Here is a 17777-nt window from a genome sequence, read left to right on the forward strand (position 1 = left end):
AAAAAAAAAGTTTGTATCTACACCCCGGATGCAACTAAAACCAGATGCCTATGTCAGAACTTTTTTTTTATTGAATTGGTTTTACAAAAGCAAAGAGATACATAGACTTTTACAATTACCAGCTAAAACCTGACAGATTAAGACAGACTTACATATATAAAAAAAAGTTGAAGTGCCCTGTAATAGTCTGAGTTTTCTTAATGCGTTTGTGCAATACACTGCCAAAAAACATGAGAAAAAAAGAAAGAGGAAACACAGAAGCAGAGATAAGTTTTCAATGTAGCTTATTTAAACTTGCAACAGTTTGAAAGGGTTTTTCTACAGAGCAACAACTTATCTGATTACTATTTGTAAAAATGAATAAAAAAAATGTATCTAAATAATTGGGAAATGTTGATCTCATGAGAAACCAGCTCTCATAAACATGTTTGAGGACAGCAAAAAGAAAAATTCAAACATTTTTCAATGTTTTACATTTGATTTAAAACTGTAAACCAGGTCGGGTCCAGATACTGCAGCAGAGAACGGTGGCTGATCTCTGTAAACGGGTTCAAGTGAGTGAAAAGATTTAAACGACTGTAAATGATGCTTCCAAGAAACTTTCTCGTCTTCCTCACATTGGATACCATCTACCAAGATTTCACAGTTGATTAGCCAAACACACACACACACAAGTTCTAATTCCTAAACAAATGGTTGGGATATCAAGTTGTCCACAGCGATCAGCAATAAGGTCCTTCACATTCTGAAGCTACCTGAATGTGGATCAACATGCAAGAGTTTCCTCAGTTTTAAGGAAAAATGCTTCCCTTATTCATTGAGTCACAATTCAGTTTTTATAAAATCAGTACAAAGGCGGACTTTTTAAACTCTTTCAAATTATAAAATTTTTTCACCAGAGTATCTATAAAATTGAATGAAGACTTGAGAAACGTTGCACTGCCACTCGGTGGACAACAATAGCAAATACAACAGCATTTTTTCCCTGAGGTTAAGCTCAGAGTAAAGAAATGCAGAAAAAAAAAATAAAAGGAAGTTTCTGCAAAGTAAGGATATTTCACTAAAAAATACAGACAAAGCTGTAAAAGTTGAAAACAATATCCAATTTTTTTTTATGTAAAAGAGGGATGCAAGCTTTTTGATGCAACTTTAAAAGAATTGCTTACGGTTTTTTAAAATAATTAGATGATACAAATATTGAACATCAATATTAATAGACTGATTAATGAGACAACACTGGCTCTCAGTCATAAACATTAATTCTACTTGCCATTTATGCAGCTGAAAACAGAAAAAATATTTTGTTTTCAGCTCATCCGTTCATTTCGTCATTTTAGATTCGAGCAAATTGCTGGAATGAGACTTTAAAAACTAAGTAACGTTTCAGCAAACTCTCAGTTACAGCATGAATAATTCAAGTGCATCATACGATAAAAAGACAAAGAATCCTTTACAAGAAATAAAAATAAAGATTATCAATCAAACAAACAAAGGAAACAAAGCACAGAACAAAAATAGAGATTTCTTTTGTGTAAATGTGAGCACAAAAAAAGAAAAAAGGAATTCCTTCAAAAAGGTATAAAAATGCTTGAAAATACTGTTTCGGACTGCATGGTTTGGCAATACAGGAAAGTAAACTATTGGCAACGAACAACATGAACATAGACAGCAAAAATACTTTACACAGGGAAAAAAAATGGCAGGAATACTGATATAATGCGTTTTATCCTTTGATTTCAGTTCATTATTCCATTTTTGATGCAGAGACCAACTCCGACGCCTAAACTGGGAAAATTAAACCCTTCAGCAGCTGTAAAGCGTCGCCCCTCTGTGGAGAAGCTCCCTTTGTCTTCATTCTTAAAGCGACACAGCCTGGAAATAAAAAAGCTCAGTTATCCTCCTCATCGTCGCTGACGAAGCTCCGTCGATCCAGACTCGTCTCCCTCTCCTTCAGGAATGTCTGTCTGATGGCCTCCAGCTCCGTCAGCTCCAGGCGAACCTTCTCCAGGTGAAAGGAGCGGCGGTTCTGGATTTGCCTCATAGGGAACGGGTTCATGTCCACGAAAGCAATGTTCATCAGCTTCCTGGAAAACAAAACAAAAAAATGACTTCTTATTAAAGTATTTTAAACTGCAGATAACATTACCCTCTTAGTTTTTGGGTGCTTCTCTAAATTGCAAGCCTGGATGTGAACTGTCTTATCGCAGCTAAATGAATTTAAATCGTGTGCCTACAGCACCCCCTGCTGGTGAGCGTCACTGTTTTCCAACGATCTCACAAGCAGCTGGATTTTTTTTCTAATTCCCTCAAGTAGAATGAAGATGAACTCTTGCAATTTGAGACAGAAGTGAAAATTGTTTATGAGATTGTGGAAAATTATACTTATTTAACATTTCAATCAATGCTGCACACTTAAAAAATACCTCTTTTTGTTGTTCATGCACAGAAAGGAGACCTGGGTTATCATTTCCTTCCTTACTGCTGCAGAAACATTGTTCTGAACAACGCAAAACCTCCCTGATATCAAAGTGACCTGACCTTGAGTCCAGGATTGTGCGCGTGAAGTATCGAAGGTATTTAAAGATGGCCGTCGTGTCCTGCAGCTTTAAAAACTCTTCTTCTTGGTACTTGAAGAGGGCGAGAGCAAATCGAAATATGATCTGTAGAAGGAAAAACTTATATAAAAACAAACATAACATCGTACGACTTTCTGTTTGCACCTCTGTGTGTAAAAAAAAAAAAAAAAAAAGCTGTTAAACTGTCCACAAGCTAAAAGACGACAAACTCTCTCTACGGTGAATGAATCACAAGTTTCACACAAAGTCTTCACAGACTCTCAGTAATTAAAAGGTGTTAGTCTAACTGTGATGTTTCCTTTACTCCTTTAGCAGGGCTCTACAGCGCTATGACCATGGTTAAAACAAGTTTACGGTTTTCCTCGTCTCACCTTTGGCCCCTCGAATAGGAAGGCATCCCAGATCTTGAACAGGATGTCGCTCACCACGCTGTCCACAAACACCACCAGGAACCAGTTGAAGGTGATGAGGGAGAAATCCACTTTGTGCTGCTCAAAGTGGGCGTGAAGGCGCGGCAACTTCTCACTCATCAGGTCTTTGAACACACGCTGGTCGACCTACAGGAAGCAGACGGTCACATTTTACAGAAGTTGGAGGTCGAATCTAAGAGAGGAAACTAATCAGGCGTCAGGTAAATATGAAAGCACTTAAAAAACTAAAAATATAATTAGGGCTCAAAAGATTAATCAGATTAATCGATTATTGAAATGCTCGCCAACTGACTTAGTAACAGATTCATCGTTAACAGGAGCATACAGTCTCTAAGAAAGACCATTTGCTGAAAGTGCAGCATGCTCAGAGGAGCAATTCACCCAAAACTGTAAATATACAGCATATATTTTGCATTTGAGATGAAAAAAATAATACTTTGTCTGTACATATGTTCCACCCAAAACTCCTCAAGTGGCAGTTTTAGCTTCACCTAGGTTCAATTCGTAAAAAAAAATAAATAAATAAAAATAAATCTCCTATTAATCACCATTTGTTTCCCACTTAATTAGTTAATCCAAAAAAATAATCAACATACAGTGTATTGGGATTGCGTTGATTAGAAACTAAACATCAATACATGGGAGCTTTTCGCATGTTGACATTAGAAGTATATTATTAACTGGAGATGCACCTTTGCTACAAATGATCAAATGTTTACTAATGGAATAATAGATTATTGAATTTTAGGAGATAAAATGTATATTTTCTTATTTGTAGAGGAATTGACTTACTCATTTATTTACATTTTTTTAATGCATTTCTGATACGGGACCAAAAGTAAAAAGACTTGAATGAAAAATCTGCAGAATGTCCCAATATTGTTATCTGATTAATCGTCAGAATAATCAATAATTGAAATGGCCATTAGCAACCCGACGATAAAACTCTTAACATAAATAAGCCAAGTTACCTGAGAGCCCAGCAGAGTCTTTGTGTAATAATCTCTTGGCATGAAGACCTCAACGATGGCTACAAGAGTCCAAAAGGCATCTTCCTGGTCTAGATAAAGCAAGGCGATTGCTGCTAGCCTAAAGAAAACACGCATTAATTAGAAATCATAAAAAAAAGTCGGCAAATAATAGAAGCCCAGAGGTGCCAGATGTGGTCAGATACCTGTTGAGACCCTGACAGTAGCCGATGTCTGGATTCCTCCAGGAGAAGGCCACCAGGACGTTCCGCAGCTTGTTGATCCCGCCCGCGCTCGGCGAGGCATAGTGCTTGTTGTTGGGCAATGTCCGGAGCAAGTCCAGCTCGATCTGCTTGGACGCCGGGTTGGGCCGATCCCGCGCCACGTTCAGCAGCGTCTCGTAATAATCCGGGGCCAAGTGGTCGCGGAACTTCTTGACGTGGAAGGTGACGCACCAGCGCCACACGATGGAGCGGTGCTCGTGCGGCACGCCGCAGCGGATCAGGGCCTTGAGCTCGGGAGAATGCACCAGGTCTCTGTTCATGGTGCTGGCCAGAAAGTTCTCCCACTTCACCCCGACTGAAACCTCCTGGTCGGTCATGGACAGGGACTTCAGCTCCAAGGCCCTCAACTTTGCAACCAGCTTCTCCTCTTCCTCCTCTTCCTCTGGGACTGTTTTGAAGCCGTACACATCGTATTCACTGACGGAGAGAGAAAATAAAATTAAACACCTTCAATCTGCAAACAGATAAAAGAAAAAGAGCAGCTCAAAGGTAGAAACTAAGTTTCTTAGGGTTGCTTCGGATATATAATAATACATTTGCACCATGACAACATGCCTGAGCTTGTCTGGAAGTAACGGCAAATAATGACGGAAAAACACCAAGCAGCAGACGGAGTTTTTCCAGTCACGAATATTAGCATGCAGCTATAAATTAAAGTAGAACAGGTCCTGGGGCTGCACAAACCTCGCCTTTGAGAAACAGATTTCTTCCTCATTGATTTCAGGTGAAACACAAACAAAATCAGACAAGCTCTGGTCAGAGTTTCCCTCTCAAATCTTTTCACACTTTGCCACATTAAAACCACCAGGTTCTGTGTGTTTCAGTGGGATATTATGTGATTAAAAAAAAAACACATAGCACATAACTTGGAAGTGGAAGAATAATGACACTTTTGTTTTTTCCTCAAAAAAATCTTAAAAGTACGGTGGGTATTTTCTTTCATCCAACTTCAGACAATACTTTAAAGAAGCAACTCTAGCTGTAATTGCAGCTCCAAGTATTTTGAGGAAAGGCTCATCATTGCACTTTTCCATAAAGCTCAGATTTATCAACTGCACTTCTAATAGATTAGAAGTCTGCAGAATCTCCCAACTGAGCTGAGGATCTCTGCAGCTCCTCCATAGTTGCCATAGTTACCACGGCTCTTATGGCTGCTCCTTTGCTTAATACTCTCCTTGCCCAGCATGTCATTTTGAAGCTGAAAGGAAGAACTCAATTCTAGCAAACAATTAATACCTGACTGAATTTGGTTTGAAGATTTGGTGTTCGTTCTGGTCGGGGCTCTCCGCCTGCAGGGCGTCCTCCAGTAATCTGGAAATGACTTCCCGGGCCGGGTCCTGCTCCGACGAACAGACCGGCTTTCTCACCTCCTGAAGCAGCACCAAATATTTACTCTCCACTTGACAGAGTTTGGCCTCCAGAGCTGTGCACTGCGACAAGGGTGGGAATAATGGTTTTAATTTCTCACACATTCAGATTTGTGAAGATCGAGTTGAACTTATGCAAGTTTACAGTTTGTTTTTTTTTGTTGTTTTTTTACCTTTGCTTCTAAAGCCTTTTCCCGAATCTCTGCGTTCCTGCGCAGGACAGTCAACTCCAGGATCTCTTTGTTCAGAAACTTGTTTTGGGATTTGTAGCCTTGAAGACTGTCCTAATATTGAAAATAAAAGAAGCAAACAAGTTTAAAATCTTTAAAAGTTTTTAAAACATCTTTAAAATAAAGATGTTTTAAAATAACTCCCCACCCCATCTATACTGGCTAGTTTAAGAATTGTCTTCTGCACCTTCAGGATGCTCAGCTCCTGCTGAGGTGGCGGAGAACCAGCGTCGATCGCATTCCCGCTCTGCTCAGAGTTTTCCTGCGACAGCTTCACGATGACCTGATCTTTGGCCTGGATGGTTTCCATCAGCATCCCCAGCTGGTCATTAATTTCCCCCACCTTGATTTTCAGGCCCTTCAGCTCCTGCTGCAGGCTCTCCTTCTCCAGAGAGAGACGCTCCATGTGTCCACATAGCGACTGGATCTGTACGTCTCGCTCCTGGAGGACCGCCTCCAGCTGGGCGACGTCCTCCTGGGTCACGGCCGGACTGGGAGCCTGGTCCGGAGCCGCGGACGGATCCGGAGCTGCTCGCCATACGCTGGGCCTCTCGAACTGGGAGGTTCTGAGAGTCTGTTGCAGGAGCCTCACCAGCTCCTACAGGGGCAAGAGGAGATCTTTTCAGAATTAACAAAACCTGAAGCTTAAACTGTGAAAACATCGAAGCTATGGCAAGCAATCAACTACATTTATTTTGGTGGGTTAAAAATATAGAGAAAGTCACAGCTTATGGATAAGCTGTGATAATTTTCATGCTCTGACTTTCTCCTGTAGTTGTAGCCATCTTTGTTTCTATTAGGCTGGCATTCTAAGACATAACATAAAATATTATTACCACCTTGTTTGGAATCATCAGTAAATGAAAGCATCCTACCTTATTAATACATCACAACATCAAGTCCTACAATATGTGTCGAACTCAAGGTCCATGGGCCAAATCTGGACAGCCAAAACTATTTATGTGAATATTTGAACAGTTTGTAACGGGTAGTTTTATCAGCGCATTCAGTCACAACCGGACCTTTGAGGACATTTGTGATCTTAATGTGACCTGAAATGAAACTGAGTTTGACATCTGTGTCTACAAGGTCAAAATATGTGTTCAAATCCCGCTCAGTTAACACGAGAAATGAGGCATCTGAAGTGCATCAAGGTGTAAAATTCTTTTGGATATTATAACGAGGGTTCCTACAGATTTTTCAATTAAAAATGTACAATTATTTTCATAACCTATACACTTTGGTAGCATAGCGCCATTTAGCTGCTTTTTGTGGCAACTGAACTTACTTGAGTCAGCTCTACCTTTAAATCTATAACTCTCTCAAGAAAATAATTGAGCATCCCACAATAAATACAAACTCTTTGAAACAGTTTGTAAACTTTGGTACATTTACTTCATTTCCTAAAGTTAAAAAAATAATAATTAAAAAATAAAAACATTTAGTGTCTTTGCCATCTTAACCAGGCCATGTGACAGACAGACTGTTCATCTTAAACAAGCAAAGTGATTCTTAATGCTACAAGATACAAAGTTACTGACCACAAGGGAAAACGTTTCCGTCGATGTTCCAGCCCTCACTTACAACCAAACAAGAAAACAGGACAGGAAGAGCAGGATCTCAAATACAAGCAGCAGGTTTACAGCCTGGGAGAACTCACAGTAGAGTTCCTGCTTATTTTTTTTTTCAAAGAACCAGTTCAGCTAGTTAAGAATCCTGTTCTTAACTAGTTCAACTGTCCTGAAGAGAGGCTTTCCAAATGTATCAGATCTCTCTGCCGGCTTGGAAACGTTCATTGTGACTTTTGCTCCTTATAAACTTTTATTGCTCAATATAATCTTTGTGCATGTATTTTTATTTATTTACTTTTTTAAATAAAAACTGTTTTGAAAGTAGTAATGCAACACATAAAAAGAAAATGAACAACATTGTGGCTGTAAGTGTGTGGAGGGGAAAAAACAATTCACTGCATCAGCTCTGAAAGGGTTAACCTGAGGGAATGTGATGTCTCCTTTAATAGGACTCACTTTTAGCTGAAGCAACCAATCAGCTATGGAGAAATAAAAAAAAAAAAAAAAAAGGAGAACAGGAAGAAATGGGGAGAAATGCACCAGCTGTGATTGTTTTCGACAGAAATGCCGTTTCCTTGTTTCAGACTAAAGCATGACTAATCACTCCCTGTCTTCCTGCATCAGTGAGAGCTGAGAAATGACACCCAACCTCTTAGTCTGACATGGCAAGACAGGACGTGGGAAAGCACAATGCAAACTTTGAATTAAAAGAAGTCTGTAAAAAGTTTGTATTATAAAATAAAACATCATAAAGTTTGATAAAGTATAAAGAGGAATAAGCTCACCTTCTGGCTGGCCAGCTCCTCCCGGAGTTTGATTTGCTCCTGCTGCATCTGGTTCATCTCATCCTGCTGGTTCTGGAGGCGGAGCTGCATCTCCAAAGATTTGCTGCCGTTGCATTCCCCTGTCGGACTCCCAGAACCGCGTCTCTCCACGCCGCGTCCGAACTTCCCTGGTCCCCGCACGTCTCGGAGCAAGAGCCTCTGAGGTCGTTGGCGGTTTCGCACGAAATCGAAGGTGAACGCCGAGCCAAAAGAATCTGAGCAAGAAGAGGAGCAGACGCGGAGAGGAATGCTAGAGTAGAATTCATCTCCAAGCAGTCGTGGGTGACCGAGAGTGGACTCACGTCTCTGTGTGTCCAGATGAGGTTTCTGTTCGGTGAAGTCCTTAGGGGGAGCGTCCACCATCTCCCACTCCTCTGAGCTGCTGTTGTGGTTGCCGGTGTAAAACACGCTGCGTCTGTTCTCCACTCGGCCTGGCCGCAGATTGGACATGGAGTTCCTTTAAAAGAGGAGAGACTGGTTTAAACTCGACTGTCCGCAACTTTGTGAAAGTTGCTAGTCGAAGTTCCTAAAAGTCAGCCGAGGAAAACAAAGCTGCAAAAAAATAACACAGATCCCTTAGAAACAATCCAACTAAATGATGACTTCATTCCCTAGTGTAAAACAATACAGAGGACCTCAATGAAATATTTATGCACTCTCAGCTTATTCGCATTTAGTCAAGTTCCAAACAAAAACTTTATTTCTTCAGATTTTATATGACAGACCAACTCAAAGTAACTGAAAAGGAAAATAAATCTCAAAAGAATATATTTGACATTCAAGCAACTTTACTCTGATCTATGCAAATAAAAATCGAATGCTACCAACTGCCTTTAGAAATAATTTAGTCAATAAATAGAGTACTTTTATCTAGAACATTCTCTAGATAAAAAAAAAATCTGTTCTATGATGATTAAAGCAACAGCAGGTAACAAAATAACCTTAGTTTTGAATCTCATATAGCACTGTTCAATGTACCGTGGGAAAACATAAAAGCACGATAGATGAACTCCAAACTCATCAAGACATGGTCAGCAAAAACTGTCAGGCCAGGAAATAATAATTTGGTGACAGAATAATTAGTCACCAAATGTTTCAAATATGGCATTTGTGGGAGAGCAATGAGAAAAAAAAAAAAACTGCTATTGAAAAATATTATGAGAAAAACCGACATGTTGTGCAGTGCTAGTAGAGACATACTGAAAAAGACTTACAAACTGAAAGATAAGCAGAAAGATATAGGTACTTAAGTTTTTATTTATTTTGTATTGACAAAAGTACAATAATTACAAATGAAAACCATATACTTTAGATTTTTATGAGTAAACAAAATCTGAAAACATTCATGGGCTGCTCTGTGTTAACACAATTATGCGTTTGATGATGTGAAAAACATGTTGAAAAGTTCAAGATTACCTCAGTAGGGAACTTCCTATTCATCATCATACTGAGTTTAGTAAGAAATTCAACACTAGCAGCATTTGATTCTGAGGTACAAACACTTTGTCACAACATGAAAATGTAATACATGCTGTACATCTGTTTCGGGATCAAATCTTTTGAGCAAATATGTCTACATGCTAGAAAGAGGAACTCTTGATTGTTGAATAGTTGATAAATTAGTGAACTACAGATGTGACCACTTCCTCTACTACCGTTGGCCTCAAGCAGAACCAAAGCGATTTTCTTCTCTCATTTAGAGACGCAAACCAGACAAAGCCTGCAATAATTTGGCAGCAAGCCTACAAAAAACCCTGAACTTTGTAATAAAACAGCTGGAGGTACAAATCACGCTTTGAAGAGCCCTCACTAGGCTTTCAGTCTTACCTGAGCTCTGTACCAAAGTTTTTGAGGGAGAAGGGCCCTCTGGCTGACTGGATTCCCACCATCCCTCCTGCATCCATTTCTGTGTCCATAGCAAAGTCGCTGCGGACTTTCTCCATGCTGTCACTTAGCTTCTCAACAAATAAGGCATCTGAAAATCATAACAGAGTTTGTTAGAATCAACTAATAAGTGCAATAGTCCAACTGCTTCATCTCAAGACAATATACTTGATAAACGTAGCCGGTAAAAGGATGCAATAAGTTTGAGTTAAATAAGGAAAGCTAATTATGTTTCAATTTTCTGATATCCTGCAGAACGACTCAAATCAGATATTCTTTTCTTTCGTGTATGGAAACATTTCATGAAGGATCAAGGACTTATAGCAAAAAAAGAGGGAAAAAAGCAGAAGAACAAAGTTGTTTGATAAAATTATCTTGAAACTGTGAAATCTCAGTCTGCTTAAATGTTCAAACTAAGTCAACTACTAAACAGCCCTGTTTCGTTTTACATTTCAAAGTCCGATATGTAATCAATAACATTTGTTGATCTAACAAAAATGTTGACCTTTCACTCAAACCAAGATGCGAGGAAATACAACAGGCCTAACAGTCGTTCTGGTAAGCAGCTTCACACACATTTCAACACAGTTAAGAAAAAAAGAAGTGTACTTGTGTCAAAATTGAGAGAACACAGGATATGATGATGCAAATCTATCGCTTCGCAGACTGAGAAACATGCCCAGCTTTGAATCGAACCGCAATGAACCGCAAGCAACAAACAACAAATATCTCTTTAAAATATTAGTGGGTGTGTGATTAAGTGCAACAAATGCTCTATTCCAGGATACGTGTGATTTTAATATTAATCATCAAAAGCATTCACAGTTCTCTGCAGCTGTAACCAAAGTTGCACTTAACTCCAACGTGCACTGATCAGCTCCACGAAGCGACAGTTGCTGGTCCACAAAGTCTTCAGTAACCATTGCTTGATTTTCACTTTTTTTTTATTATTGCATCTATAGTAAAAACATTCAGATAAAGAGCAACAGTTTGTTACTCCACGGTTGGCCACATTTTATGATCGCCTGTGGTTAAAGGCAGTAAAGACAGATCAAGGTTAACTTGCACCCCACATCCTCAGCAGGCTTAGTTTAACTGAGCTGCCAATACCAGAACCGTCACCCCCACCTTGATTGGATATATCCAAAATATTAAGGCATCCGTTACCCAGATTTGTTTTTTGAAAACTAATTTAAATGCAAGACATCCCAATAAAACACCCACTGCCAATTGACTGAACATGCAAATATGCAGCAAAACTCAGAGAGAGCACAACTATTCTATTTTTTTCTTAAGCTGAAATCGTAGATGAACAACAACACAAACAATATCAAAAAACACTAGAAAAGAGATCATGCCAAAATGATGAATGCAGTAACCTTATAATTATTTCAGCTTTTCCATTATTTATACTGATAGCAATTAGTAGTGCACTAATCGATTGGCCGGCCGGCCCCAGTTTCCTTAATCTTGGGTGATCGGCAATCAATACATATACGTGAAACCAATCTTATCCATCTCCGCAAAGGTCTGAAAAGAAGGAAACAGGCCCATAGTCTAACCTAATATGCAAGTTTTGTTTGTTTTTATAATGTGACAAATACTAAGTGAACAGATTATTTTTAGTCTAATTAATTTAGTAGTTTGGAGAGCAATGCTTTTCATTTATATTTGAGAGCACTACCTCATGTGCGGATAGAACAAGTTTGTATTGTTTCACAGGTATCGTTAGATATTTTTCAATAAAACTGGAATGTTGAAGGTGTATTGTGACCTTATAGGACCTCAAAGTGTCAGTTCTTAAAAGACAAAAAAAAGAAAAAGAATTGGCCTGTTAGCCTTTATAAAGATCGGTGATTGGTCAGAAAACTAAAGGTAAAGGTTTAAGATAAAATAACACTGTTGGGTATGTCAACATGCTAAGTGCATCAAGAATGAGCAGATATGTGTAGAAACAAACTTCTCTGTGAACACACCTACACATATACAGATTTTTAAGGCAGGACCTACAACAGTTTTAGCTCTGACAATCTCACTTTTTTTTACAATTATTATTAGACGCACTGTAAATGAAAGAACATTTGCAACACTTACACACTGGAACACTACTGTGAAAATGTTTTTGCCCTTTTACATACAGTATTCCTTCTATTTTTGCTATACTGTTACCCTGTCAAAGAAGTTTTAATATCAAATAACTCGAGTTAATACAAAAAGTTTTACATTTATTATTTCATTAGTTAAACCAGTCTGACCTCTGCGAAAAAAATACTTTTGTATTTACACTGACAGTGTTTTGACAATGACATTTGTTTTAAACATATATACATGTTGTACTTTCCTCACAACATTGCAGGAAGTGGTAACCAATGCTGATTGAAGCTGATCAACTCCCTAAAATGCCAATTATTATTATTGGTGTGTGCTAATAAAAAAAAAAGTCCCTTCTTTTATGTGTTTAGTATTAAAATGAATGAATTATTCTCAAAAAACATATTTTTAAAAATATAGTATAGAGTTATATCATCCACTAAATATTTAGCAACTATTCTTAAATAAAGTCAAAACTCTTGGCAGAGATATCCCTTCATCTCAGAAAAAAAATGACTTCAGAAGTTTTGACCTGCAGCAAACTCAATTCATGTCCAACATGCTAGTCTAAATACCCTTACACAGACCCAGATGAGGAAAGATAACTCAGGTATTTGAACATTTTTGAAGACAAAGATAAGAACAGGGAACACTCTAGAAAGGAGAAAACATGAGTTGTTTGCATAGAAACAGGAAAGAAGGCAGGATTCATAGTACAGATCACTCAGCTGAATGACAAAATACCCCCCCCATGTATAAATACATGGTGCTTAAGCAAAAACAAATAAGACTCTGTAGGTCAAAGAATAATTTTAAGCCCATTTTCGTCCATAGGTGTCAAGTACAGTCAATATTTTTTTCACGCTCAGGCAGTTTAGTGTAACTCAAATATTTTATTTCAAAGTAACGACAAAGTATACTCTGCTACAAAAAAGTTAACTTGTAAAGCTAAACAGAAATAATGAATGTGCACAAGAATTTGCCTTAAATACATTATCATGATCTGTTTTTGGAAGATCAGCAACATGGTCCTATTCGTCATAATCTACCTTTTTCATGTCACGAATTATTAGAAAAATCTCAAATAATAGTTAGCATAAAGCTAAGTTAACTCAATTATCTTTCTAGTAAATTCTAGAAGAACTGCAGAACATAAAAACATTATGATTTGTAGAGGTCAAATCCACATAGTTTTGATAATCGAATTCAGAGATGACCCGGTCAGGGACCAGAAGCAAATAATTTTACTATTGACTAGCTCTGATCGGTCAGCCACTCAGAAGCTAAAAATTCAATAAACCCACCACCTGTTACCAGGTCATTCTGACCGCAACACTCTTCGGTGTAGAAGTTAAAACTGCAGGAAGAAATCTAAAAAGTAAGCCATTTAAAATGAAAGCAGAGGAATAACTACCTGTAAGAAGCTTCCAGGAAGCAAGCTGCGTTTGAATTTGATGACATGAAACATCAGTAACTCCACCCAGGTAAAATGTCAATATAGTCATTAAGCAAAAATCCAGCTCTAATATCACTGATGTCAATTCACTTTCTCTCTCTTAGATTCTAATTTTTTAAGAGCCTCACATTCCAACACACCGTTTCCAGAGAAACACAAAGACCCTGAAACCAAATGTTTCCGATAGTTCCGTTTGCACCAGAAAGTAAATATTAATCTGCTGCCTACAGGAGGTCACAGTCGCCTGATGTGTGAGAATGGTGGGGCCGTTGCTGAATGTGTGTGTTCTTGCCTACCGCTGTCCTTGCCCACGAGGCCGGTGGGAGGGTAGGCCTGCGTGGGAGAACTCCAGCTGTCTCTCTTCCCCGTGCCTCTGGTGTTACTGTACTCCCAACGCTTCTGCTGCAACTCCTGGAGCCAGTAATGCATCACCTGTCTGCTGGGGGCCTGGAAACAAGTGCACACACCCAGTTGTTCACATGTATGGGATAAAAAGAAACTTCCTCTGTCAAAGGTTGCAGTGGAGCATTTTAAATAGGCATAGGGAAGTTTCCAGCATCAACTGAAAACCTTTGTTCTATTTTCAAAGTCAGATTCAAAAGAACTAAAATTTGTCTTAGAAAGTTTTGGCCAGCTGCTTGGCACGAGAAAGAGTGATGTTTCCTCCCCCACCTGTTGCTGCAAACAAATGGTGGCTCCTATCGTTTTGCCTTGCTTGCAAGAAACACAAGGTCACCTGATTGAAAAGCTGTGGTAGAAAACCTGATGTAGTGTCACTAAGCATTTTTAGTAAAGTACCAAAATTTAAAGAGTATTATCTGGAAAAAAAAACCCTCCAAGGAAGCTTATTTTATCATTATTAAGCTACTGACTGGAAAGTTCAACCCCCCCGCAAGATAAAGAACGAATGCATGGAACTATCAGTAGCAATTCTATGGAAGAGCCAATATAGCTGAGATATTCTTTCTTAATTTTGTATTTAGGAGCAATAATTAACACCTCCATTTTGTCAGGACTTAGCTGGAGAAAATTATAATCTAATTTTTGTTAGTACTTGATTAAACGAGACGACTCATGGAGCTCAGATGCCCCAGCAAAAGGGTAAAGTTGGAGGTCATCTGCATAGATAATAATCACATTTACAAGAAACCACACTGAAATGTATTCTCCTGAAAAGAGGAGTTGTTTTGCTACAACGTTTCCCAGAATTTCGACTCAGGCATTGTGCGTACTGCTGCAGGAAGGATAGCCGGAGCGATTGTTATTCTGTTCACACTGCCCATCAAAAGCGTAACGTTGTCCTAGTTTGAAATGGTAAGATATGAAGTTCTGGCCCGTTTAGCCATGAAATTCAATAAGTTACAGCCAACGGACTTTGAACTTGGTAGCTTTAAGTAAACAGTTAAAATTGTGGATATTTTAACTGATCCAGATGAGTTAATAAAAGTAATAGTCGGGTTTCTATTAGCTTTCTACACTGAGAAAGCAAAAAATTATTGTATGCAAGAGGAAAGAGTAGATAGTTTATTTCGATCCAGTTGACGAGCAGTGCACAGCAATAGATAGGGGCGGGGCAGTGCAACATTATACATTTCGTAGCTAAAGGAAACTATTGTGCAAGTAATGTGTTCTCTGATCGCACATTAAGAGGACAATAAAACTGAATTTTGACCAGCAGTAAGCCTTTAGAGTCTTGACACACCTTATTCAACTTAAAATGAAAGCAGTGAGATCAAGTTTATGATACCACAAGAATCTCAAATGAGTCCATATCCAATTTTAAAAATACAATGTTTCCACTCTGCAGTTACAATGATTTAAAATATAAATTGTGCATTTACAGTCCAGGAGCTCTACAAATAACTGGTTACTCTTTGGCTCAGTCATGTGAAAAAGCAGAGAGGCTGGTTTCAGTCTCAGTTCCAGCCTCTAGCTGTACAATCTGTTTGGTATTAGCCAGTCAGACCATCTGCTGAAAAGGAAACTGACTTTAGACAGTGGGAGCCAGGCCACCTGTTTTACTCACAGTCATATGACGGCAGAGAAGACTGAGACAGCATCACATGAAGTGCTGTAACTAGTGAGCCCAACAGTGAGTGGGTTAACACTCACTGCTTTAACACTAACAAATACCAGAACCCCCTTTTTCAAAGCTGCTGCTTTTACTCCAGTTGGTTATAGATACTCGCTGTATGATCCCCTTATAACAGCTTTTCGTTTGATTATGAAGATCACAGTTTCACAAATTTCTAAAGGCAAAAGTAAATTAAGCCAAGAAAAGAGTAGATTTCATCAAATATAGACAATATACTAGAGTCAGGATTTAGCTCCAAGGTTTCATTTGGAGAAGAATGCAAGTTGAATGCTTCTTTATTTTAAAGAATGAAGCATGTCTTTTGGTTGAACAAAAGGGCTGTCACAAGTGAATTATCTGAGTTTTATTTTTGCTAACGAGCAGAACATTTACCAAACATAATTTTTTCTCTGAATATTTCCCTACATTATCTAAAAGAGAGAGAGAAAAAAAAGGGTCAATTATTTTAAGCACTGAAACTTTATTGCATACATTTTGATGAATAATTATGTCAATTTTGACACACAAATTTTTTTTAAACAGTCAAAAAAAAAGTTCTGGTTGAAACCTTTGTATTTGCACATTACTGGTACCACCGTATCTCTGACGCACAAGCCACAAATACAAGCAATAGATGACAACGCAGCACATACTGTAGACTATATTCTGCTTAAAAAAAGACCAGATGAGACAGCAGAAAAATACAATAGTGCACAAGTTGAGCATGCAGTAAGGAGTTGGTCTTTTTGTCCTGGAGCCGATAAAAACTGTTTAATTTAGCATCAGGACGAGTTTTCAAATTTAAAATGTTGCTCATTTTGTTGATCTAAAATGTTACTCTACTTTTGTAAGTATAATTTTGCATAGCAACATTTTACATATTTTAGTGAAAACGGAAGGGGAAATTATTCATTAATTTCATTTTTCAAAATGCTGCAGTTGTCTTTAGTTATCTTTTATATCCTACATACAATGCCTTGTCATCATCTAAAAGTTCTGTGAGTGCCTTTTCAGATTAATTTGTTTGCTTTGATAAAGATTGGATATTTTCGTATTGTGCCAAGTCTCAGGATGTAGTTATTAAAAAAAAAAAGTAAAGCAAAGACTGATGTGGATGTCAGCGAAAAACATTGATTCACCTCAACTAATTCATTGTTTTCTTGCTAGTTAACTTTAATGCAAAACATCATAGTTAATTTTTCATTGCCAAATGTAAAAATTAACAAGAAAACGGGGAGGTCTGTGGAAATGTGGAGGATGACGGCCGTCAAATTAAATTCTGCTCAGGGCCTCATTCAATTTTTGGTCGGCTCTGAACACACACACACACATGCACACACCCAAACCCACACACACACAATCAGCTGGTGAAGTCTCGGCCTGTGGTAGGTTATTTTCAACACAACTTCTCTAAAAAATCTCTGCCACTCGACATATTTCCACGGGTGTTTTAAAAGTAAAAAGCAAAACAATTTGTTAGAAAGGGTGTGTCTGTCGCCTTTCCTGAGACAGAAAGGAAGCGACACATGACAAAAACAATTATCTACCGAGTGTTGTGATAGAACTGTTGAAATAAGTTTCTACCTTCAAGAGAAATTCTTTCCCAGCTGTACGGATCTCGAACTGTCCCTCTTCCCCCTCCACGTCGTACATGAAGCAGGCATCGCCTATATCAATGTGTCCGAGAGGCAGGGCATCTTGGGGAGTCTTGAAATAATACAAGTAACATTTCCTCGGGTCGTACACGAACCACCTCAGTTTGTAGCCCCTGAGAGGCCCCTTGCCGGAGAGTTTGTTCAAGTAGCCGCACAGCTTGGAGGCCTGCTCCTTCGCTCCCTCCACCTCGGCCACATCGAGAGACTTGAAGGACTGCAGCCGTGAAACTGTGCAGGAGCTCTCCCCGCTCCCATCCTCCTCTTCGTGCATCTTTCCTAGAAGTTTCTTCTTCTTCTTCTTCTTGCAGCCCCGCAGATGGCAACTCCTGGGTCCATCCGCATGACTGCTTTCCCCAGGAAGGGGGT

The 17777-nt window shown here is 38.7% G+C and overlaps 1 protein-coding gene across 1 annotated transcript; it reads right to left on the reverse strand.

Moving 5' to 3' along the window:
• Positions 1-49: 49 nt before the first annotated feature.
• Positions 50-17777, reverse strand: tbc1d2b (TBC1 domain family, member 2B). The gene is made up of 13 exons (XM_015001931.2): positions 17341-17777; positions 13979-14129; positions 10079-10226; positions 8554-8708; positions 8213-8466; positions 6044-6454; positions 5800-5910; positions 5496-5689; positions 4182-4676; positions 3979-4096; positions 2948-3133; positions 2539-2660; positions 50-2084 (listed from the first exon to the last, which is right to left on the reverse strand). Exons 1-13 carry the CDS (start codon positions 17680-17682, stop codon positions 1889-1891), a joined length of 2883 nt encoding a protein of 960 aa, XP_014857417.2. The 5' UTR covers positions 17683-17777; the 3' UTR covers positions 50-1888.

This window comes from Poecilia mexicana, unplaced genomic scaffold (genome assembly GCF_051168715.1).
Source record: "Poecilia mexicana isolate PSO_F unplaced genomic scaffold, ASM5116871v1 scaffold_6, whole genome shotgun sequence".
Taxonomy (NCBI): domain Eukaryota; kingdom Metazoa; phylum Chordata; class Actinopteri; order Cyprinodontiformes; family Poeciliidae; genus Poecilia; species Poecilia mexicana.

Excerpts from the sequence above, each read along its gene's own strand:
- tbc1d2b (XM_015001931.2), bottom strand. The coding sequence starts at position 17,682 with ATGCACGAAGAGGAGGATGGGAGCGGGGAGAGCTCCTGCACAGTTTCA. Across the intron at positions 4,097-4,181 it reads TACTGTCAGGGTCTCAACAG|GCTAGCAGCAATCGCCTTGC; the intron begins GTATCTGACCAC and ends TGTTTTCTTTAG. Across the intron at positions 2,661-2,947 it reads TCCTATTCGAGGGGCCAAAG|ATCATATTTCGATTTGCTCT; the intron begins GTGAGACGAGGA and ends TTCCTTCTACAG.